At 48.5% G+C, this 26377-nt stretch overlaps 1 protein-coding gene across 1 annotated transcript; it reads left to right on the top strand.

Moving 5' to 3' along the window:
* The first annotated feature begins 18199 nt into the window (after positions 1-18199).
* LOC115574537 (induced myeloid leukemia cell differentiation protein Mcl-1-like) lies at positions 18200-19029 on the top strand. The gene is made up of 3 exons (XM_030406129.1): positions 18200-18452; positions 18564-18811; positions 18925-19029. Exons 1-3 carry the CDS (start codon positions 18200-18202, stop codon positions 19027-19029), a joined length of 606 nt encoding a protein of 201 aa, XP_030261989.1.
* The last annotated feature ends 7348 nt before the right edge of the window (positions 19030-26377 follow it).

Genomic DNA, 26377 nt, shown 5'->3' with positions numbered 1-26377 from the left:
GGGCGATTCGATGTGCGCTTGCCTAGTTGCCTCCGACTTCGAAGATACGACCGCCGTCTGTATACTTGTACTTCAGGGGTTCACCATCAGCGGTATGGGGAGCAAAACCTGCGTAACGGACCGTGTGATAAGTTTCCAGCAGCCGATTGGGGACCTACAATCTGTGGCTGACCAAGTTGATCTCGATGCCGTTTGCATGTCAAAGGGTATCAAATGTGCCATCTTTTTAGAACATTACACAAACAACCCTTGTGACGAAGAACTTCAACTCGGTCGCCGAGTGCACTCTCTCTTTGTTCAGACCGTAGGTGAAATGCTTAAACGAAAGTATGACATTATGCATCATTACCCCCTATTCAATCGAGCTCTCGGCCTGCATTACGCCGACGCGGATAGCCCGGACCCTCCGGAGCTGAAAGATGTAATGGTCACAGGAGGACTACTGGACCGGAGTGTTAAGGATCACCAATCTCTCCATGGTGTTCCATTGGTAGGAACAGATCATACCTTTTTCTCCCAGTGGAATTACCCAGATAACAGAGAGGAGGATCAAGAACAAGAAGGAGCCGATGAACTCTTGTTAAACTATCACCAGGAGACGCAAGAGACTCACTCTGACGACCCATCGTCATAACAATCTGTGTCAACTAAGCACTAGTGGGTCAATGTGTTGTTCTGTGTCTCCATCAAAGGCAAAGGATGACAGTTTCATCGCAAATGTATTACAAAGCTTCAACAACCTCCCAAGGACCCTCACAGACAACCCAATAGCCTTCCCCCCCTACCACTTTACAGTGAGTACAAGTAAAACGCTCAAGTTTGACGATTTGATCAACTACTGTCTAGCACGCACTCGCGAGCCTGTGGGGAATCTACCTTCCCACGAAAAGTGGGGCTCTATCAACCCCGTGCTGCTCATGGAAGACCCTATAGACCCTGCCACGGGCAAAACTTTGCACAGGTACACGGTGACATCCAGAGGACACTTGAGTACCATTGTGGCCAACCGAGACACGGGACGATATCTGTGTTACAATGAAGTGTTTTTACACGGCAGACCGGTCAGCCGATTGAACCTCGACGTGGACCTCAAGTGTTGTCGCACATGCAACGAGAAATTTGTTGTGCAAGCCCAGCGATCTACCAAGCGCAAGGTCTCGCAGGCTCTGACGGCAAGTCTCATATTGGTGATTGTGGAATCTCTGTTGAGAATTGCCAAAGTGAAACAGAGCGAGTTCGAGAGCGACCCGTCTCTCAGAGAGCTGGCCAAAGCGGTGGGTAAGATCGCTGTGTACTTCAGGGTTTCGTCAGTCAAATCGAAGCTGAGTCTGAGGATGCTGTGGTACCTACCGGTAGAACTGTGCAGTTTTGAGGGGATAGAGGCCTACAGAGCTTTACTCGACGAGATGGAGAGGGTCTCCCTCAACTACGCTCTACTGTCCTACCCAGCCGATACCGAATCGTGTGAACTGTGCGACCTGGGAGATGCGATGAGAAGGCGAGGTCGTAACTCCACGGGAACCGAGTATCTGAGGCGAAAGTCAGCCGACGCAGAGACCAGGCGCTCGTCCATCGACAAGGCCCCGTATTCGTTTAGGAAATGCGTACGGTTACCCAACTGTTACAAGGGAAACTCTGGGTTTGAGTACGTGGACACGTTCAACACTCAAGACATAGAGGACCCGGGTTTCGACGACTCGCTTTCCCTCTCCGTGGGGCTTTCCTCTAACCCGATACTGGCCGATGTGACATCATTGGGCAGCCGTTTCCGAGGCATCTTGGACGTCGTTCGGGGACATTCGAAACCCTCGGTAGCCTCCCGACTCAAGGAGGAGGCACCGGATCAAGTTCGGGTGAAAAACGAAGCTCAGAGGCTAGCGTCCCTCTGGGGTGTACCTGTGACTGTTAGGAAGACCGGACTGGGACTTTTTTGCGTTCAGGCCAATGAAAAGTCTACAACTTACCCTTGTCCTATACATAACAGAGTACACTCGAAATCCAAGCTAGGCGCTCTGGTCTTTGCTACACACACTGCACCAAAGTGTTTTGTACCTTGACTTGATACCTGTACTGTAATGTAATGTCATGTACTGTGTCATGTACTGTGTCATGTAAATGTCATGTGTCCATTACCTTGTTGAATATAAAGAAAAACATGAAACATGAAACTGGTGTGGCTTGTCTTTGTTTCTTTAATCAATCATATCATATATCACATATCACAACTGCACAGACTCACTGGACTCGAGAAAACCAGTGACAAACACAGAATCGAAATCTTTTTTATTGTCATTGCATTACAAAAAAAAAGTGCACAACAAAAAAATATTCATTCATAAGCTTTCATAAGTTCATCATTCATTCACGTTACAGAGGCCCTCACATCAGTGGAGTCAATTGCGGCTCTACGCATGTGGGACCAACACCTTGTCTCTCATAGGAGTCAGTTCCGTTTATGTGCCGAAATATTGCATTCACTAGACCGGCGGGATATGCGTGTAGCTCATCCAATGTGTGCCTTTTCTTTCCCACCCTCAATTGAGGGTTGCTATTCGAGTACAAACGCGGTCCGCGTTGGGCTACCTCGATGTGCCTCCCGTGCATGATGTTGACACAGTTCCTTCTGCACATCGTGCCTCGGAACGGGTTGTTTGTCATCAAACGTGTCCTCTTTCTGTACTTTGCGCCGTAGCGACAGTAATCGAGTCGAACGACTCGCTTGTCCCGACAGGCCATCCTGAACCCCTGGCCGATGGCTCGTGTGAATTCCAGACACGTTTTCTTTCTGTCACCGTGATTCATCAGTGCGACAAAGACACTCGTTGGGTGGTTGCCGATGTCTTTGTAAAGTCTGTGTGACACCCATCTCCGCCATAGCATACTGGAGTCGGGATTTTCCACAAAGTACTGCATGCTGGGCTTGAGGGCATGAAAGTACTCTATGACATCTATAGTCTTTTTGACCAACGAATCGGCCAGTTCCAAGTTCCTGGGCGTCTTTGCATTAGTCCTGGCCGTGCTGTAATGTTCACAAGGCAGGCCGGCGAATACAACGTCGGGGAAGGGCCCTGACCAGTCTTTGACAGGGTCCCAGTTTCGTATGTCCGTAAGGATATCAGCACCGTGACGACCGTCAACGTCCAGCCTTCGAACGTTCCACCCGGCTTCGATGAAGGGTTTGCAAATACTGCCTGTGCCATCAAAGAGACTCAAAAGGGTTTTCTGCTGGGGGTTCTCCATCGCAGCACATTATTGTGACCTTTTTTTTTTGTAATTACTTAACCACGTTGTTAATCGGACAACGTCTACAAGTGCCCACGCAATGACGATGCGGACCGTTGCCGCCGTGACATGTCTGCTGACGGCGCTGTACGTCTCGGCTGTAGCCGTTAGATTGAAAACGATGTGGAACAAGAGCAATCTCCACAATTGCGATCCCAGTTTGCTGTCCTTTGCAAACTTGTGCGCCTACAAACGCGACCCACCGAACGCTCTTGTCGGCTGCACGAACAAAGGCGCGGCGCAATGTTCGCACAGGTGCCCCCTTGGTCAACCGTCTGTTCCTGGCAATCTTAACTTTGGGAAACGGAGAATTACACTATGCGCCTCGCTGTGTCCCCTCGGGTATCACGTGGGTTTATACGAAGATAAAGAAACATGTATACTGCATGACCCAAAACCTTGTCCCAAAGGTCAAAGTGTGATTCTGCCCGGCACGCATTGGCACGACAAGGTCTGTGGACATCCCGAAGATTACAAGATATCGACACTGTTGACGCCTCTACAGTCTACTCCCCTGCGCGATACAATCAAGAATTTGACCTTGGACTGGGTGCGAGACATACCCAGGCAGGACGTCGCACTGTTGTGCAAAACGATGCCCGTCAGCTACGATCGGCTAGAAGACTGCATTGGAAACTTTGAGCAAATGTTACACAACACGTCGTCCCCAGCCGAAACCTTGTACTACGTAATGAACACGCACTCTCTTTACAACACTTCCAAGATCCTGTACGATACAATCGTCAAACCGTTTGTTACCGGTGATGTGCAGCCCGATGTGTCCATTCAGTTCCTAGAACCCAATCCTCGGTGGGTAGCGGAACAGGACACTGTCGTTATACCGACAAGAGTCACTATTCCCATGGGCATGTCGTACAGGTACAAGCCCAAAAGGGTCAAGTGGTACGTGCGTAGGTCGGGGAGTCTGCCTTGGAGTAGGTTGGTAGTAACGGCAGACAGGAAAAGCGTGGTATCTTCCGAGTGGCGATATAACATCAGCACAGGCCTTGACTGGCGTGTGAGTAAAACAGAAGGCTCGTTTGTGTACACCTTGGACATTTCGCTTGTCGTGAAAGACTTTCACTGTGGTTTATTCGACACAGTGTACGTCGCAATTGATGTCTACGACAATGACCAAGCACAATTGGTACCCACTGTACGCAAGCGTATCAATGTAAACTGCTTGTGGAAACCCAAGCTACACCGAGCCTGCAATTGCACCAGCGCATTGTTGAATTACATCAACCCCAACGGGCTATGCTCACCGACCTGCATACTGACACCCTTTAAGCATCTATCGAAAGGGCTCGAGGGTAGCAACAATGACTGGACTCTACAAGTAACACATCAGCACCCTGCCGCTTCGATAAAGGACCGCGGTCGAGTTCTGTACGGTTCTGTGCCACCGAAAACCGAACGCTTTTGTCTGACCACTGCTGACATTTTCTCCCTCTCGTCCGGACCATCAAGAGATGCCCCTTCTGCACCCTTAGACGTGTTACGATGCGATGTCGTACTCGTCGAGTTTGCCATCTGGACAGAAGAAATCCCAGAGCATCTTGACGGGCAGTACTTTCATATACCTGTTAGACCATCGCCATCATCATCATCATCATCAACATCATCAACATCACCATCCACCAAAGACTACAAGTCTTCACCTAGGCTGTACATACCGCTGTCAGCCAATGATACCCTAACAACTATCCTCCATCAGGCCTGGACTGGTAAGATTGGTGCGAAGCTCAGTTTCCTTCACTCCAGTCGCGTCGCCCCTCGCCAGGAAGAAATCGCAGCCGCGCTCGACTGGCTGTTGAGCTTGCAATCACAAAAACACAACAGAGCTCAGAGAGTGGTAGTGATTGAAGTGGACCTGCGGACTGTAAAGTCATTAGACTTCACTATGATCAAAACACTATACGGGTCAAAGGTAGAGATTATCCCAGGACTTTCGGGGGACAAACTGGCAGATGTCATACGTACCAGAGGGAGTGACACAGAGTATAATCATTTTGAATGTACTCATAAGGATAAATGTTCTTTGATAAGCTCCATATGGGATCCGTATAACAATCTTGTGTACTGGAGAAATGTCAGTGATGTTATTGTAGAGTGTCACAACACTCCACTGTCCTCCTTTCAGAGCTGTAGCGTGTGCCGGGATGGAGACGCGATCATCGCCGTCTGCCCGGATCGCTTACAGCCATCGCTTGCACAGGACAGTGAAGGGGGGGTGCTGGTCTTTAAACAATACACTCCTCCTTCTCAGTGGCGCGACGACAAATTGTCATCGAAGCAGTACCAAGCTGAGACTACGTTGCAGGAGCTGGGTCTGCTTGTGTCACTACACGGAGCTTTCCTGAACCTGGATACTTTATCCGTGTTTCCAAACAAAAAGACAGGTTGTGCGCAGGTAAAACCTGCTCGCTGGAGCGTAGGAGAATATGCATCTCAAGAACCCTACGCAATTAGACTACCCCGCCACGAGCTATACCCCGAGAGGACAGGACTGTTGGCGTTCGAGGAGCTTTGCACGAGATCCAACAACCGTACGGGCATAGTGGTGTCGGTGCCGTCGGCCGACTACATTTCCAACGACTGCGAGTCGGTGCGCTTGTTCAACAGACACGCGACGGACCGAGGCGAGTCGAATAGGGTCAGGTAACCCATGCATGAACTCAAGGGAGATATCTTGGACATGGCCAAATGGGGAGTATGCAGGTACTCTCTGGGCTACCTCGACTACACCTTCGGCAGCCCGGAAGGCGGTCCGACCTTCGCCGAGCTCTCTCACATTATCGACCAGGCTGCTACAACGAGCCGGACTTTGCATTACCGGTACACGAGGAACTCGAGCTTTGGCGACGGAAGATACTCTCACGTTAAAGTGGACGGTGTGTATAAACTGGAGGGGGACATGTTTTTCCAGCACGTAACGACAACAAAGGGGCAGGCGACGATGACCAGGAGCTTCTTCCGAGTTCCCGACATCCCCAACCTCAGACTGGGCTTGTCTTCAGACATGAACGTAGGCGCTCCGTTGCCCGTCAGTGAAGTTGTACTCCGCGACACTATCGAGAAGGTCGGGTTTCTACCGTACGGGGCGGCGCAAGTTGTCGAGTTGAACGACAGAGACGTGGTGTTTGTAGATCGCGACAAAGATAGAATCTGCGTGCATTCCCTGCCTACGGTGGTGCAAGACACCGATCTTAGGTTACCTTCCATCGGATCGCCGACCAAAGAATACGACAGTGGCGAACCAAACGGTTGCGACAGCCACGTGAGCGGGGCCGAGCATCGCGCTCGGTTGTCGGTGTCATTGCCGATCCCCACTGTCCCCGGAGAACCGAGGGAGTCTGTTTTTCAGAGTATGGCGGACTCGAATCGTTGGCTCGGGACACCTGTGCTCACGAGAGAAGAACAAGAGTGGCTTTCCACCAACGAGATCACGATGGGCAATCGCAGCACGCTTCCCTACCATCTCCAAAGCTCACCGCCGTGGCGAGGAGTGTCGGCAAGTCTGGACAGCATGCACTTGATATCAAAAACTCTAGAGTGTATCAGAGGCAGTAGTGTGTGCACCGAGTTGGGAGACTACGCGGAAAACAATTGGCCCCGCGGAGGTACGGGATACCCCATCGCGATCTCGTATCGTACCGTGACACCAGAGGAGATCTTGGTTAAAATGATAGTCCGTGTCAACCACGGTGCCATACGCGTTACACTCCCGTGTGACCTGAAACCTCTGTCTCTTGGATCAAATCAACATTTGGGGTCCCACGAGCCCACGTTGGGCTACTACACGAGCACAGAGAAGCCTCAGGTCTCCAAAGCAAAGACTTGTGTGACACAGTTGGGACCGCTCATTGCATCGATTGCACAACCCCTTGCCTTACTATATTGCCCCAACGCGACCTGGGTCGCAAGTCGTGTGCCCTCCTCGGAGATGTATTTTCAAAAAACCTCCGATTGTATGAGTGACACGAACGCATCTCTTGGGGAGCTCGGGAGCGTGTTCTCTCAACTGGGCTCTCTGATCGAAGCTAGTGTCAGACGAGAGGAACAGAGGTGAAACGTGTAACGTACATGTCGACTCGCACCTCTGCGCTATGTCTGAGTGCCGTTATACTTGCTGTACTAATCAACATTGGCGCAATGACACTGTTTTGCGCCACTTGGAAAGGGGATCGACACAACAAGCACCGCTATAGGAAACTGCAATGAGAAAGACAATGAGAAACGGTCTAATCGCACGCCTACTACCTCCATCCTTTACTACTGCCTTTCTAGTGCTGTCAGCCGCGTTCCTTCGACACACGAGCCCTGTGTTTGCTCAACATTTGCCATTCGAGGCAACCGTGGATGAAAGCTCTGATCACTCAGATTCTGTAAATTCTGTACCCACTCGACCGGCGATTGGAGACACGGATCACAGGGTGTTACTCGATCCCGGTAGATGGAAGATACGTACGCCCGAGATTCGCGACACCTACGTGGCGTATCACTTCCTTTTGGGTTCAACCGGACCGAGCTCAAATTCAATTACCCAGAGTGTTCTCAGGTGGCCTGCAGAGGGTTACCCGACTCTCACAAAGGTTGTCGGCACTTGTGCTCTACCGGTACTTTGCGCGACGCAACTGCAACGTTGAACTCGGCCACGGTCGAGTACAGCAGGGCCATGGCGACGCTAGACGCGATCCTCGACGATCTAGCCGCCCTCATGGACACGCACATTGTCAACCGGCACCAGAGTACGTCCGATCCCATATCTAAGCTACTGTCCTACCACGGCAGTAAGAAGCCCTCGACAAACCCTCAAATTGTGGACGTCATGCGACACCACAGGACCTTGATCGAAGAAGCGCTGAGAGCGGTGGAACGCGTCCCCGCGTCGGCGCACGTCCCCATCAATCTAAACAACCGGCAGCTAGTATCGATGCCCGACGGCGACACGAGTAGTTTCGACGTGTTGCTGGACAGGTGGAAGACCGGCGCGTTCAAGTTGGCCGTGCAGCTCAACGCGGTCACATTCGCATTCCAGGGAGCTCACCAGCGCTTACTCGCCTGTACGCTGGGTGTACAGAGGGGGGATATGACGGGTTGCGAACCTGGGTTCATCACGGAATTCTACACCGACGTACCCATCGCGAGTCGTTTACTTTCGCCCTCTGGGCTCGTGATGGTTGTCAAGAGGGAGAGATGGAGGCCGCTTGCCCTCTCCCGCTGGTACATGTCCTTCGTAGACTATTCAAAGGGTAACAGGACTTGTTGGCTGGACAGGCCCATGGTGAGCGACACGCATGCCAACTACAGGGAGCCCGCGTGTGACTCTAGGGGTATATGCGAACCTCTGGAACGCGACGATGACACGGTCTCCGCGTGCGAGGTGAACGAAAATGGCGAGATAAGTTTGGAGTGTCCCGTGGTGTGCGGTGCCCCGTGCTTCGGCCCTATTTGCTATCAGCCCGGATCGGACGCGTACGCACTCAGGACGGCGAGCGGCGGAGCTCTCGACATCAACGCCACGGGAAGTCCGAGGGTGGTGCGGGTGGCTAAAAGTCCCAGGATACTATCGAGGGTGTACTCGCTGTCCGATCTCGACATACGCACGTCCCTCGATAGCATTCAGAACCGATACGCACAGTCTTCTCAGTTGCTGAAGCTAGGAGATGCCTTGTTGCAGGATGTCATCGCCATGGATGCCACTGCTCGGAAATACATTGCCCAGTACGCTGAGAATACAGCATCTCGATCGTCACGTGGCATGACTCGTGTCGACTGTGAGAGCATGATAGGGCACAACCGGACCATGGCTGTCGTTTCACTAACCCTATCTGCTCTAACCTGCCCTTTACTATTGATGGTTGTAATCTTGAAACTCAAGTCTAGTACGAATAACCGCCGTATACCGGTCAGGACACCAAACAGGAGCACAACAGAGACTTTTTGAGCGTAGCGTTGTTCCCATTTTCCTTGGTTGATTTTGATTATTTTCTGTTTCTTTATGTTTTGTGGGGTTGTTGTGGGTTTTTTGTTTTGCTTCGTTTCTTTTTTTTTGTGTGTGCACTATACCTGCCTGAATACATACTTGGCTGTAAACCTCTAATCATAGGGGATTTCCATTCCAGACAACCACTGTTACTAGAAATATGGTGTCCAACCACCACAGAGTTGAAGGGTATTAATAAATGGGCACAGAATCACATTGATTACACTTTGGTTTTTTGCCCTTGACCTGACAAGTCATGGCTTCTTCAACTATACGATTGACAGGTGTGCTTCTTGCACTGTGGACAGTTACCCTGTCAGATGGAATGTTGCTGTTACCTATGCCAGCAATGGATGAGTATACACATCTAGAAGAAGCAGCAGCGCAGCAAGCAAAAGCGACCCCCGGACCCGACGACTTCACGGCGACCGTGAGCCCTGACAAAACCGAGCCTGCGTTTCTGGAAACAACAGAGGCGGACGACATCACAGAGCCACATCTGTTACTGGTGTGTCCGAGCTCGACTCATGGCCACGTTTACTCCACTATCTGGTACGCGTACACTCCCACAGGACTTAGGTGTGGACTATATCTTAACCTTGTCCAATTTTACGATACGGGCTGCACGCAGTCGATTGCGAACGTCACCCACAGCCTGACTAACTACGGGGCTCTAATCATCTACGGTGACACGTGTAACCACAATGCAACGTACCAGTGTTTGAGGTCAGCCGAAGTGGGATACAGGAACGAAGAGTTCACGTTCTCTGTTGCAAATTGCACAGTCTCAAGAGTGAAGCCCCCGGACCGCCGACCCAATGCTGTGAATCATCTTGGAAACTCAGCAACGCGGCTGACAATTTCAAGTCTCATACTTGCTATAGGCAGCACAATAATGCATTCCATGTATTAACACTGCACACCGTACATCAACCCATCCATATCACCACCACCACCACCACTGACCGTGCTTGTCGACAACTTTAAACCGAGTCCATGGCGTCCGCTGAACCGACCAGAAACAGAACCCCGAGAGTGAACGCGGGTTCACCGCCGAAACCATCGCCTTTGATCCCCAAGCATAATGAATATGTCTACAGACCAGCTCCGATGAACTCATCCGTACATAACATCGTGAAGAGTGCTCGCGCAAAGAAAGTGAACATTACGGTCCCTGTGACCACGTACGGGACTATCAAACTGGTCCACACCCTGTGTTATGCTGCAAATGCCAAGGTCTGGAGTCCTGAGTGCGAGAAGGCCTTAGTCGACAATCTCCCTGTCAGAGAGCATCACAAAGCCTTCCTGTCACACAACATGTTTGTAACCATGATCGGGGCTGTGGTTGCCAGATCTCTGGAGCAAGCCACCAGGCATTGCGAAGACACTCTGGACCTGCTGGCGGATCGACACTTTGTGAGAAGCATAGCGTGTCACGACTCTAGCAAGACCAGCGCTACCGAAGCGGCTGCCTATGCCGGTATCATAGCTGTGCACATGGAGAAAGAGGCCCTGCGCGTGAATGCAAAAAAACGGCACCAGCTCAACAAACGCCACGGGGTCGACCAGCCAGAAGACGAACGTTGTTCACTGGACAATCTGCACACCGACACGGGTGCTCTCACGACAGCTATGGCCAACTTTGGATTCAAGCATCACTATGAGAATAACCCTCACCACCCGGAGCACTTTCCTGGTTGCAAAATGGATGACATGAACCTCGTGGAAGCCATCGTGGATGGCTTGGCCTGTATCTTTGAAAGAAACAAGGAACACACAGATGTAGACTCTTGGCTGGGGATGTACTACGTGGACCGCTTTAAGGATGACAACAAGAAGCTTGCCGTAAACATCATGCGGGCCCTCAGGATCTTCATAACGGATGCCGACTACAAAGCCCTACAAGCCTTCCAGAGATCTATAGTCTCTATCATTGGCGAATCTATCCCATGGTCCCGTGTGATTATGACAGACCCTTGTGAACACATTGCTGCTGACCACAATACTCGTGTACCTGCACAAGATTACTTGTCGTGTTTTCCAGTGACAGAATAATAACAATTGTCTTTTGATTCCCCCGAGCTGTGTAAATGTGGACGGTGTTATTAAACTTTAAACGTGTATCTGTAATGCAGTGTTGTATTCATTATTCATTGCCGCTCTTGCCATATAACACCATGATCGGTGATGGCCAGGTTTATGTGTGCACAAATGTGGGAAACTCATTGTTTTTTTTGTTTGTTCATTCATTCATTCAGTCAGTCATTTATTCAGAGTCACAACTGACAAAAAAAACCCTACAACCCATAGCCTGATCATTTCAAAGAATTCAAACCACATTCATATCATGTAGTAAGTAAAAAAATCAAAAGAGACCGAGCTAGGCTGAATAGGGATACACAAAGAAAGGTTTATTTGTTCCGTAAGCAATACATCGTGATGGCAAAAATGCAACAAAAAGATAAAGAAACAAAACAAACCAAACATGACACATTCTGTAATCCACGCTACATGCCACACATCATGCCTCTGTAGGTGTACAGCTAGTAAACCGTGTCTGTCTAAGGAAACACATAACGTCTTTCATTTCTCTTCTGGTAGGGACTTAGCCTGGGCGCTCCACCGGCATGAAGCTCTGAGCAGTCAGAGAGAAACTGTATAGGCGTGGGGGGTGCAGCCTGTAGTTGACTCTTATGGTAGCTCCAGCCACGCACAATCGTTCATGTCTATAATGGACGCTGTGTACATGTTGAAGATTACACCATTGGTGCCCAGCACGTAGCCTTGCATGGTGACCTTGGTGTTGAGGGGTTGCCACGAGTAAACATTTAATCCTGTGACATTGCCCAGGAGCCTCATCTCGCTCTCTGACAAAAGACAGAGCTCATGATGGAACATGCACTACTCAGAGAACTCAGAGTACACAGTCTAGGTTCTTCCTCATCGGTATAAGCTGTGTGTCAATGTCAAGGTGGTACACGTCACCCTCAATGTTCAAACTCACTCCAGACAATAGCTCCTTGGTGGTGTAACTCGCTTGGTGTAACTCGTAATAATCTCGTACAAATCACGATACAAAGCTATGTCAGCACAACGCAGATGACCAACGTCTGTTTCTGTCTCCATCTTTGTCTCTGTCACTCTCTCCTGCTGTCTCTGTGTCTCTCTCCTACATTTACCCCCACCAGAGTCTGTGCGTGTCCAACCCATGACTTTTAATCTATTGGAACCATCAACGGTAAAATGGGTTTCAGTGTCTCTAACCAGTACATAATTCATGGTTGAAAAACGTGTGTATAAAAAAGAGTTTACACCTCCTAGCACTATTTATACCCTGCCTCTGAAGGATGCAAGAAGAGCGAGTAGACCAGGTATTGGGTCCCCTCCTGTCCAGAGAGGATACAAGGTCATCGAGAGCCCATAGAGAGAGGAGACCAGACACTGATTCCTCTCCAGTCTAGACACAGGAGGAACCTTTCTGGCTTTGTCCAGAAAGGACACCATTGCACTCTACAAACCTTGCTCCAGCGCAACAGGAGGCGAATCGGGGTGGTGGTCCTAGAGCAACACAGATGGCCAACGATAAAAGACATAAACTTGATTTGGAGCTTGACATGCTTAGGAGAAAGCATCATTTGAGTACCTCTTCCAGGCCAAACATGTTAAGATTTCCCAACTTGGACTTTGGCATGTTATATATGGGTCGAGGTGAACTTAAGCAAGCCTTGGATGCCCAATTGCGCCTGCAGTGCAGTACGGTCACTGACATGGAGGTAGCGCTAACCGATTACACTACAAACTACCAGAGCCACAGACTGGCAGCCGTCAGTTGGTTTGCTGACATTCTGCCGATGAAATTGGTGGACAACAAGGGCCACCACTCCATCTTTATGCCGACTGTGAATGTCATGGACAGATACATAATCAAGTGCCTTGACCTTGGTGAGGACTCGCTTCAACTGTTGAAGAATATCCATAACATCAGAGCAGCGTGTCTGTCACTCTCGTTAAAGATGTATGACGTGTTCACATGCATCTATCTAAATGACTTGCACAAACGTGGACGTTGGGTGGACAAGGCATTGGTTACAGACCCTTGCAGTGACGCAGGCTCAGATACGATCATCCCGTCAAGCGTGCGAGGGATAGAAGAGGCTGAGAAGCAGATAATTCTCAAGTTGAAAGGTTCCGTGTTCCCGGCCAATGCCGAAAACGCGATCAGCGTATTGTGCAAGTATCTCGTTCTGGAACACCGCAGCAAGGCAGAACCATCACCGGGATATCAGGAACCTACTTACGGCCTGGAAAAACGCGCCAACTTTGAAGCTGTCAGCTTTTTCTCAAGGACTACGTTGGATGTCAGGTTGTTACGCTTTGAGAGGTGGAAGTGTATTGCCGTCTGCTGCCTGCTCGGGGTGAACAAGGAGTGTGTCACGGACCCTGTAAGGGCTTTACATATTCAAGACACTCTGATGTCGCTCTTGGAAGAGCTGAAGCCTGGTGAGTTCACGCCCGAGGAGCTCTCTGACCTTACGCGGCTGTTGACACGAGCCTGCGTAGTGTGCAGCAGTTCCTTTGTCAACTGCAAAGTGCGTAACGGTCTGCGTGGGATATCTTTGTTGTCGTGCTGCGAGTGCGACGCAAAGCTCTCCGCCCAGCGCGTGACTAAACGACTAAACGGAGGACCTTCACTGTAAAATACAATTTTGCACATCTGTGGTGACAAGAGCACAGAGGAACCCTAAATGGCTATCACAGAACAGCACAGCATATCTATGACATATATCCATGTGCAATGTGTACGTATCAAGTCAAATAACTGTACCCTTGTAAAATGTGTACACTTTATGTATTACCCTGCCCTGAGAATAAAAAGAAGCTAGCTACGCAATGTGAAACGTGTGATATGGCATTTCTGTTATTTCAGATGTACCTATAGTCCTTGGAAAAACAAAAAAGGGAAGACTTGTATTGCATAACTGAGAACATGTTGGTGTAATGTGCATATGACAAAAAAAAAACACTTGAATCCGGTTACGGCTTAGGCTGAGGTGAGAGGGTTGATACAATGAATGACATTTGTGAGTAGTCCAAGCTCAGGTTTTTACGTCTGTTGTCTATGTAGTCTTTGAGACGTTGCGGAAGCACAGTATCCCTATCGAATTCCTCTGAAACCCCCATTCTCTCAGCTATCATGTTCCTGCAGAGCTCCTGCATCTGAGGAAGGGGTCTGGTCAAAAATGTCACATTTAGACCCGTGCTCATGTGCTACGGTAACTCTCTCCTCAGTGTGGAGAAGTGTGTGCCTTGAGGTGTGAGGCTGGAAGATTATACCTCAACTTATCAAAAGCTACGTGGCGTATTCTTCCATCTGACATTACAATTCCAAAGAGACAACACACAGCAGTTGGTTATTGATGTGACACACAGAATCACGAGAGAGACAATGTTGACAGTGCAAACTGCTTTGAGTTTATTGAGGCAAAAGCAGGATATATATGCATACAAACACTGGGTTGCGTGGGGATCCTGGAAGCCATAAGTGCATAAACGGCTGCGTGACCATATACATGTCTATCCTAGGTCAGTCCAGTTAAAAAAAAAGTTAATAACTACCACCCTCTCTTCCCTTGGCTTGGTGCTGTCAGGTAATCATTGATGTGAGAGATATCGACAAGCTCAGTCAATGGTGATCATTGAGACCAAGAAAGAAAGAAAGAAAGAAAGAGACACAAAGGATTTAATGTTTGACAGAATATCACTTTATTTTTTAATGAACCAAGTGCACTTCATACAGGTTTGTACATACAGATTGGTCATAATAAACTGACTGACTCAACAACAATTGTCAAACTGACTAACTGAACCCTCTAGGAGAACGTATAACGCACAGCATTTTCTCTGCTCATACGGACCAAGCCTGGGTGCACCAATTGGCAGTCCTGAGCAGTCAGAGATACTGTATAGGCGTGGAGTGCATACTGTAAAGTCATCACCCAAGGGCAACTCCATCCATACCATGTTGTTCATATCCAGTATGGAGGCTGAATACGTGGCCGAGATTACACCCTTTGTTCCCAGAACATATCCGTACATGCTGACCGCAGTGCCAAACGGGTGCCAAAGGAAAACATTGAAACCAGTCACATTGCCCAGGGTCTCCAACTCGCTCTCCGATAGGGAGTTCATGACAGAGCACGCGCCGCTGATGCTAGTCACAGGACACAATCTGGGTTCGCCCACCTCCACACCGTAGACTAAGACTCTCATTTTACCCTCCAGTTTCAATCTGCCACCAGATAACAGCCTCTTGGTGTAATGCACCATTCGACCTGCCATGGAGACCACGAGGCGGCCGCGATTATCGAATCCGGACTCCCACGATACGTTCTTGGTGGTGAAAGCCACCTCGCGATTTACATCTGTGGCGTGTACGCGAAGCCAACCGTGTACCCCGGGGCCCTTCACTGTCAGGTAAAATTGGGTCTTGGTGCTCCGACACGAAACCTCTCCTTTGCCGACGTACACTCCGGTGCGCTGTGCGGCTCTGGCTACCGTCAGCCCGGTGAGATTTTCGCAGTTGAGCTTCTTCACAAAGGGTGTAGATGAGCCGGGCAGACTTTGAGGGGCTGCTCGGAAGGATCCTGTCCAGCGCGCAGGAGGCTCTGCGCCTCGACTAGACACGTCCCAGATTGCTTCCTCGGCACCGGCGGGTACAGGGCCCTGACACGTAGTGCGATCAGAGCCCTTGGTGAGCACACAAGGGAAGGTCCCGGACCAAAAATCCTCGGTGTACTTTGTGCAGTTGTCAGACCTCATGTAGACTATGACATAATGCCTTCCGTACTCTCCAAGCCCCCAGCCTTGCATGTTCCATGTGCAGGTCTTGGGGTTCATCTTCGGGGAAGATATCGTAACTGTGCGCAGGTGGGACTGGCTGTCCATCAGACCCGCAAGGGCCTCATGCATAGGCCCCTGATCCGCGTAGATACCATGGGTAGCAGGGAACATAAGGCTTGTCACCAACACAAACAGCAGTTGTGAAATCATGATGATCATGATGATGATGATGATGATGCGTAACACCTTTGCTAGCTTTCCAGTCTATGCTCTGGGCTGCCAACAGTTTCTCAACACACACATCAAAAGTATTAATACCATACAGACCCTGGACTTACTCCAACTGAGGCCTCCGTCTGATCAGTAAACATCCAGTGACACATTTGTTCAACCATCTGTCCATTCATCTGTCTACTCATCCATCCATCCATCCAACCAACAAACCAATAAGTACAGGGGAGTAAACACTGAGATAAACTCACATCGCCATTCATTTACATCAAGGGTTTGCTTTGAGCTTACAGTAGCGAGTACCATGTGGAATTCAGACGATGGCCATGCTACCACCCTTGACGGTATTTGGACTGAAAACTTTGACCAAGTGGTGCCTGACGGTAGCCTGGTTAGAACCCCCTACACCGCTCCTCGTGACAGTGTTGCCTCGAGGAGTGGATACAACGTGCTGGAGGACCGTAATGTCCTGACGCACATAAGTGGAACGTACGACACGTACAGGTGCAACACTTGTGACATTGTACTGTCAGGTTACAAACGAGGCGACCCCGATTTGCACAAACACATGCGACATGGAGGAGGACGGTGTCTGTACATTACGATCAAGTTTGTGGGTCGTGAACACGAGCTCACTGCCTTACAAGGAAGGATGCGGTTCCAAAAGGGGTTGATGGCATTCCCTGAACACTTGATGTACTCCATTGGTGGGTACGTTACGCTAGGTGCTGTGAAATACTGCATCATATGTGCATGTCCAGAACGCGATCACGATCTCGAATCGTGCCTTGACATGCGCAACCGTCTCAAGAAGAGGCTCAAGGACCTGAAGTTGCCAGTGCCCATTGACAACATTCCCCTGTTTGGGACGACACTTGACCCTGGCCTCGAATGCGACGGTACCTTGGTGGATACTCGGGAGAACAACAAGTTCCTTGTCCTTGGAGATTCTGCCAACATGTACTACCTTGAGCACACGACTGACACACACACATGCTTTAAGTGTACAATCACAGTTAAGGACTTTGTGGAGAAAGACACCTTACTGGGTGAGCACATCTATCACGCCTACACCCAAGGCAAGGACTGCTCATACCTTATCAAAAGGTTCCAAGGCAACCGCTGTGAGCTGATGCGCATACTCGGGGAGCAGAGGTACAGAAAGGGCTATGTCGCATTCCCGGATAAGGTCATCAACTTAAGTTCCGGTAGCACTGTAATTGAAGGAGTGACCCGCTGTTGTGTCTGTAGCGTCATGGTCAAGCGGGGTGTTTACGCACCCGCTCATGCTCATTTCCCTCAATGCAATAAGATGAAGAACTTGCTCCTGATAAAGCTCAAGGATATGCTGTTGTTACCATGACTGTGTCATTTGTGTGCATCCATCATGCATGTGTTTGGCTGTAACCACAACTATGGTTGTCATTCATGATTGCTTTTCTGTGTCATGTAATAAAAGGATACTACCCACTCAGTAGCACTCAGTGGCATCACGTGTAATGCAATAAATTCAAATCTTTCACAAATGTCCTCTGTCATGTAATAAAAGCTATAATAAATGTTTTCAATCTCGTCTCTGGGCTGGCTGCACTGTTTCACGTGTGTTCCCTTTCGATTGCGTGCTGTTGAAAAGTTGGTTAAACGCTTTTCTCTCTCTCTCTCTCTCTCTCTCTCTCTCTCTCTTTCTCTTTCTCTACATAAAGTGATGTGTATCGTGCTACACTCTCTAGTCTAGCTCACTCTCTCAGTAAGACAGTTAAGGCGAGCATCTCCTTTTGTAGCAGCCCCCTAATGTGAGCCTACATCTTTTATTCTTCATGCTAGAACCATATTGACAGCCAAGTGTAGGTACTCAAAATGCTTGGGTTACAACGTCTACGGGTAACCGGCAGCGAAACTAACAAAGGTGGCAACACAAGCCCGGCTAGTGAGCCGGTCTTGAGATACCCCGACGATAAAGCTCTGGACACTGTCACCAGGCAACTCATGAAATCTTTCTTAGGAGAATTCACAGGACTGTTGAAACCTACGCCACACCGCAGTAAAGCTCTGTGGACAATGAAAAGGGTTGTTGACGACATATTGAAGACACACAAATGTGAATACAACGGTGGGTTGTTATGTTAATGTAACTACGACTATCGTCGAATGTTATATTCAGTGCTTTTGGTTTTGTTTTGTTTCTAACAACTAGAGTCTGATCTGGTGGACATTTTCTTAGGTATGATTGACCAACTTTCCTTGGACAAAAGAGATACCGTGACGTTCGTCAGTGCAGTGGCAAATAGCCTCTTTTCTGATGGGACCAGCAACTGGGGTCGTGTTGCCAGTCTGACAGCCTTCGGGGCAGTGGTGTGTCAGTACTTCAAGGACAAGGGCAGAGACTCCCATGTAGAGATGGTGGCAGAAGAGCTTGCCTCGTACCTCCTGACCAAACAGAAGGATTGGTTGATTAACAACAACTACTGGGTGGGTGGGTGTGTTGCTCGAGTGCAACACCTGACCAAACTCTACACTTGGCCACTTGTCTTTATTTTCCATACGTTTACTTTATTCTTTTTGTTGTTCCTTGTCTTTTACAGGATGGCTTTGTGGGCTTCTTTCACCTAGCGGAGCCAGCATCTACCCCCATGATCGTCATTGTGTTTGCTGGTATTGGGATAATGTTGACCTTGCTGAACATGTAAACGGGTCACATTTGTTTGAATTGTTGACTCTGTAATGCATGACAACCCCTGCCATACACATACACACACACAAAGACAAAAACTAAATAAATGAATAAAAGAATGACTGAACCACCGTGTTGGAGTTGTCTGTCAAAACACAAACATTACAGAATTGCGTAGTCTTGTGAAAATAACATTTATTGGTAACCGATGATGTACAGCATAAAACAACATTTACAAAAACATAAAGTCAATAATATCTTCAGGCACAAGACCGTGTTCTTCAAACCACTCAGGTGGGGCATTCAAAGTCCATATTAAGCCATGCTGTCCGCGCCGCTTTGATAAATGTTGCTCTTGAGGATGTCCATCAGGTCGAGCTGAGCGCTCCCAGCTCCCAGGTCCTTAGTCTTGGCAAACTCGCTCTGAAACTCACTTGGTGTGGCGTAGTCCACCGCCCCTATCAGCCAGTCCCCATCCGCGATACACTCGTCGCCATGGTGCCTCGAGGGCTGCAGCATGCTGTCCGCATCACTCCAGTCAACGTAGTCCTCAATGTTGTCCATCGGGTCAAGCTTAGAGCTCCCAGCTCCCAGGTCCTTAGTCTCGGCACATTCGCTCTGAATTCCAGAATCGTTATGGCCGTCATTGATACCGGTACACTTTTTGTAGACACGAGCCGGCATCGGTCTACCGATGTACATGACCGTTGATGTCGTTACGGGTTTTTTGTGTTCAAGAGCCGACATCGGTCCATCGGTGTGCTCGACCAGTGATGCGTCTGCCGGTATATTGCTCCAGATTTCATCCAAAACTTGTTTCCAGTACGAGTCAGACTCGATGTCAGATGCGGTCTTGTGAAAACATCGGTTGTGTATCTTTGTGACAACACCGATTGCCCTCAGGATGCTGAAGATGTCATACATCCTGCGTTGTGGAACATTAGTGACAAAGCCAGGTCAATAACATCAATCGCCCCGGGGTGAGCCGTGCGCAAACACTGGTAAACACTCCTGGAGTGCCATGTCAAAGTACGTCTTCTGACTTTCTTTAACAGGCACAGCCGTTGCGTACTGATTACGTATCGCTTGCCATTGCTACTCAGAAGGCCGATACCTTCCAGACATTGAAGGACGTCGTATATTCTACGTTTAAAGCCTTTGCCGTCTTTGTTCAGTTTCTCGATTATCTCCTTGTAGGTGAACTTCTGCAAAGTCTTCATCAGATTTAGCGTCCATTCTACGAGTGTGAACATAGAGATTTTAGCGTGACTTTCGGGTGAACGAGGCAAGACCTGTGACACAAGACCTCGATCGTGGCCTTGAAGGTGAAAGTCTGCAAAGTCTTCACCAGATTTAGCATTCATTCTCTGAGTGTCGAAAGAATGATTTTCTTGGGACTTTTGGGTGAACGAGGCAATAAGTGGCCAACTCACGACTCTATTACACGACACGAGTGTAAATGGAATCAAGCTACTAGTGCGTACAATACACTCACTTCCAATGCTCAACTCCAACCGATTCAACTACATTGACCAATGATATCCGACTTAACCGCCCATCAAACCTCGACTCAGTTGTCTGAACCGAGACAATTCCTGTACTACCGATATTCTGTAGTTGTCTGCAGCTACAATCGGCGTCTCAAAGTCGAACCCAGGCGAACACTTTGTTTGACCTGCGTCACCCCCTCACAATACTCGATGCTTGTTTCAACCAAGTATCAACTCTACACCTCTTGGGTAGGGACTTTCCAAAACTCTATCAGTTACACGACATTGAGTACATGTCCAATCATCTACACAATGGTTCCAGTGACACGTCCATGTCCAACCGAATTACAGCCAGACCCGTCTCCGTTTACGCGTAACAGCACAGGCTTGTCAATGCAAACAGTACAACATGGGTTGGACAATATCTTTTCAGTTGGTCCAAATGATATGACGTGGATAACATTGTGTCAGGTGGATAAAGTTAGATACAGCCAGACCCGTCTCCGTTTACGCGTAACAGCACAGGCTTGTCAATGCAAACAGTACACCATGGGTTGGACAATATCTTGTCAGTTGGTCCAAATGATATGACGTGGATAACATTGTGTCAGTTGGATAAAGTTAGATACAGCCAGACCCGTCTCCGTTTACGCGTAACAGCACAGGCTTGTCAATGCAAACAGTACAACATGGGTTTGACAAAATCTTGTCAGTTGGTCCAAATGATATGACGTGGATAACATTGTGTCAGTTGGATAAAGTTAGATACAGCCAGACCCGTCTCCGTTTACGCGTAACAGCACAGGCTTGTCAATGCAAACAGTACAACATGGGTTTGACAATATCTTGTCAGTTGGTCCAAATGATATGACGTGGATAACATTGTGTCAGTTGGATAAAGTTAGATACAGCCAGACCCGTCTCCGTTTACGCGTAACAGCACAGGCTTGTCAATGCAAACAGTACAACATGGGTTGGACAAAATCTTGTCAGTTGGTCCAAATGATATGACGTGGATGACATTGTGACATTTGGACCGAAATGATAGTGGTTGGATAAAGTTAGATACAGCCAGACCCATCTCCGTTTACGCGTAACAGCACAAGCTTGCCAACGCAAACGGTGGTGGGTGGACTTCCAACCACTGTGAACTCAATACAGTTTCCAATAGCCAACCAACATTACAACGGTCCAACTGACACGTCTGTGTCCGAACATCTACACAACGGTCCAACTGACACGTCTGTGTCAAACCAGGTATCAGTTCACACCAACCCACAAACAGTTCTTTGCTTCTCCGACACTGGCCAGACTCTGCTATATAAGACATGCCCCCATCCCCTTACGTGACAAAGACACAGAGAGGGCCTTACCAGGCACACAGTTAGTTTCTGTCTTGTATGTTCTTTTATTTTCTTTTATTATTACTCAATATGGGTCGATATACTTCTAGTGTCCGCTACCACTTCAGCCTAACTTACACAAGGGACAATGAACAGCATTTAAAGGATCTATTGACTCTTGAGTCGTGCAAGTTTGCTGTAGTAATTAAAGCTGAAGATGAGCTTGTGGGGGTAGTCAACAATAAAAGCCGAAAATCTGTACGCTCATTCCAACGATATATTGGTAAAGGAGCCAAGGTCCAGGCTGTGGACAAAAGCGCAACTGATGCTGAAGTTGCAAATGCTTTGATAACAACAGCAAAATCCGAACTTGTGCTGCGTATTGGAACACCTGTGATGAACGGATGGCTGTGGGCATTCTCATGTAAAGGCCAGGACGTCATGCGCTTTGCAGCTGACACCACAAATGGGCATGACATTACTGCGCAGAAAAAGTGTCTACCTGAGACCCAGTGTAAGACAATGTCCAAGGGTGTGACTGATGTACCCAAACTTGATTGTTCTAAACTCAGAATAAACGTCGTGGCTCCTAAAAAGTCAGTGGCTATGCAACACCCAGGGAAAGCGGTGAAGTCAACCATGAGTTTTGTTGATCACCAAGAGCTACACTTGTTAAAGTGCAGGCGTAGGGCGCTGCAGATGTTAACAAAACCCGCACAAATACACGACTCTCATCTGATGTATCAACTTTCACAGTTAGACCACTGTGAGACACTGCTTAAAGAGTACATGACTGCTCGCAAGTCTCTACAGCTCAAGTCACACGGATCCTGCAAGGCAGACTTGAATCAAAGGCTGCCAACTACTCTTGACAACATGGATCCCAGCACAGCTAAGGCCCGTGATCACAGTGGAGAAGACGGAACTCGAGGGATAACAGGTCTCCGTGACCACAGCTCCCGTATTGAAGTAGACGGACATCGAGGGGCGCCAATTCAGCCTCACAACGCAGAGTCCAGCACAGCTCAAACTCGTGACCGTGGCTATCGCAGTGGAGTAGCCGGACATCGAGGGGCGCCAATTCACCCTCACAACGCAGAGTCCAGCACAGCTCAAACTCGTGACCGTGGCTATCGCAGTGGAGTAGCCGGACATCGAGGGGCACCAATTCACCCTCACAACGCAGAGTCCAGCACAGCTCAAGCCCGTGACCGTGGCTGTCGCAGTGGAGTAGACGGACATCGAGGGATAACAGGTTACCGTGACCGCGGTTGCCGCTATGGACGAGACGAGTCTCGAGACGCGACGAGCTACGGTGACAACGCAGAGTCGAGCGCAGCTTGGGGCCGTGACCGCGGTTGCCGCTATGGACGAGACGAGTCTCGAGGCGCGACGAGCTACGGTGGCAACACAGAGTCGAGCGCAGCTTGGGGCCGTGACCGCGGTTGCCGCTATGGACGAGACGGAACTCGAGGCGTGACGAGTTACGGTGGCAACGCAGAGTCCAGCGCAGTTTGGGGTTGTGACCGTGGCTGTTGCAATGGAGAAAAACGAAATAGAAGGACAACAAGTTGTTACCATGACCCTAAATCTCACTCTTTTTTATCATCCTCATCATTCTACAGCTACATGTAATTGTTTTTATGTACTGCGTGGGTAATAAAATGAAATAGAAGGATATCAAGTCACCATGACTCTAAGTCTCACTCTCCCTTGTCATCATCATCATCATCATCGTTATCATCATGATTCTCATCATCATTCTACAACAACATGTAATTGTTATATGTACTGTGTTGGTAACAAAATGAAATACAAGGATAACAAGTTACCATGACACTAACTCTCACTCTTCCTTATCATCCTCATCATTCTACAACTACATGTAATTGCTATATGTACTGTGTTGGTAATAAAAAACAAAACAAAAGTGATCTCGAGTATATTGTGAGTCATGTCCCATAGCAGAGTATAAATAACCATTTCACACACATGTTTTGTCATTTCCATGATCATGTATTTATTTCATTTGTAACAACATTCACAATACAGATCGTCCCATGCCACTGTCAATCAAATGCACGACAAGATAGGGGTTTTTCCTAGCCATACATTTCCTTCGACAAACATATCTACGTCTAAAAGTATAGGCAGGGCAAATGAGTGACACACAGTGAGTTAAAATATGCCGTCCAGCAGGTTATTGATGCCGGAGTGGTCTACTTGATGTTCTCTTCATGCAGATACAAAAGCCCATCAGCAGAAACACCAATGCAATTACAACACCACCAACAAGTATGTGTACGTTATATCTGTCCCACGATCCATGAAGACGATGATCGTCCTGGTACAGATCCTTGCCTCTCCTAACATCATCCCACTCAGCCTCAACGATGGCTAATAGCTTTACGTAGTCAATCTCACAGTCGCCCATGTCGCCGCCAATCACCAGCTCTTCCTCCACACTCAGTGGTCGACCAATCACGTCAACCAACGTCTTTAGTCCTCCGCTGAAATCTTGAACGTAAACTGAATCTCCCAATCGAATAATTTCATCCGTGGACTTTGTTGTTTTCTCAGGCAATCCGACAACCTTGGCCAGTTTCAGGATCTTGTATTTGTCATGGATGACCGTGGCTCCGATAGCAGATGCAACCCCTTTAGCCTTGCCAGATGTGACAAGTTTTTTGATCTTGTCCAGGATGTGCTTCACTTTTTCGAGTTTCGAAGTTTTTGTCCCAACTTGATAGATGCCCCTTGATAGAGTCACCTTACCAGAGCTAACCCTTTTAGCTCCGGCGTAGACTTCGCATTTGTTTGATTTTTTACATTCACCACATTGGGACACCAGGCATTCATTCAGGGTAAAGCTCGTGTAGCACTGTATCTTCTTGACAGCAAATCCTCGGGTACATTTGTAGAATACGTCCATTGCATCGGATCCGTAGTTCTTCAGACTCAGACATTCCAGACTGCCACTCATGACTCTGTCACGATCACTTTTCATTCTGTTACCTTCAAAGAGTCTAGTGTCTTTACAGTCCACCACGCCACAGGCAGCACAGACGCTTTCTTTGAAGTCTTTGTATGTGGACATTACGCGAGGCGCCTTGATGCTAATTTTCGAACCCTTAGGACAATTGACTTTGTACTTGATGGGCGCAGCTGAGCATGTCACAAGGCACAGGAGTACCAGGGGGAACTTCATAGTTGTTCTTTGTCTTGTGACACAAGTTTTAGTTTGCCTAGTTTAATGGTGAAAGAGCTGGCACAACAACTGTACATATATATATATATATATATATATACATATATATATACATATATACACTCACTCTCACACACACACACACACACACACGTAGGTTTGGAAAAGTTTGGAAAGTCCCCGCCCATGAGGCACAGAACCGAAACTTGGTTTGGCTGGTCACATACGTCAATGTTGGACTGTTGTATAGCTGGTTGAATGTGCATGCAACAGTTGGATGTATATGATTGAATAATATCAAATAAAATGTATAAAATATATTGGCCTTTGAAAAAGACTTGACCGTCTCTGTAAACTGAAATCATCTTTAGGAAAGTAGGAGTTTGCTCCACTTAATCTCACATAACCTTCAACCTACGCTCATTGGCTTGAGACCACCGTGTTGATTCCGAGTAACGGATAAACCCCGTAAAAGCATCGGTTGAAGAGAAGGTGGTTTTTCTGGTAAATGAGAAATGTCCTGTAAAAGCACTACATTTGCCTTAGTGTCCCTGAAATGATTGCCGACTGTGAAAATCCCCAAATGACGGAGACTATATCCGAACAAGGTGAGCGTGCAAACAGAGTGGTATGGTCTCATTGTAGACATTTGCGCTTGTTTCTCTGACCAAGTATCCCTGCGGCACGTGGCTGTGGTTTACACTGTGTTGAATGTGTTTCAAATGATAAACTGTGTGATGTTTATGAACCTCAATAAAAAAAAAGTCTTGTCATGGATACGTACAGTGTGTGGCGTGTGGTTTCTACTGGTGTCAGTTGTGTCTCTGGGTTGCCGAGGAGTTGTTATCACTGTAAAACGTGGGTTAGCCGAATGACGCACCGCAAGCGCAATAGTTCATCTCTGTGCCCAAAGCGGACACGACAAGAGACATCCAGTCAGTGCGATGACTGTTGTCACATAAAAATGATAGCAGACATGAAACGCGAAATCCTGGAACTCAAGAGGCGGCTTGATGTTGAGCGCGTACAGAGGACCGAGGCGCTCCGTGAGCCGACGACAGCGTTGGACTCGGGACATGTGAGATGGGGAGGAAAAGGTGCACCGGGGCCAGAAGACGGCGCTACGGTAGAAAATACAGCAAGCGCAATCGTTGCCATCGACCGCTCGAGCGATGCTCACAAGCACGCGCTATATGAACTAGAGTTGTGTAAAAAGGAGATGGAGAGCACAAGAGAGGCTCTCCGGGATGCCTGCGAAGAGCGAGAAGCCTTGAGGATGAAGCTGTCAGAGAGCTGGACCTCCGATAATATCGACACGGCTGA

The sequence above is a fragment of the Sparus aurata genome, chromosome 22 (genome assembly GCF_900880675.1).
Source record: "Sparus aurata chromosome 22, fSpaAur1.1, whole genome shotgun sequence".
Lineage (NCBI taxonomy): Eukaryota > Metazoa > Chordata > Actinopteri > Spariformes > Sparidae > Sparus > Sparus aurata.
The sequence above is the reverse complement of the archived record's forward strand: the minus strand, read 5'-3'. Positions and strand labels throughout refer to the sequence as shown.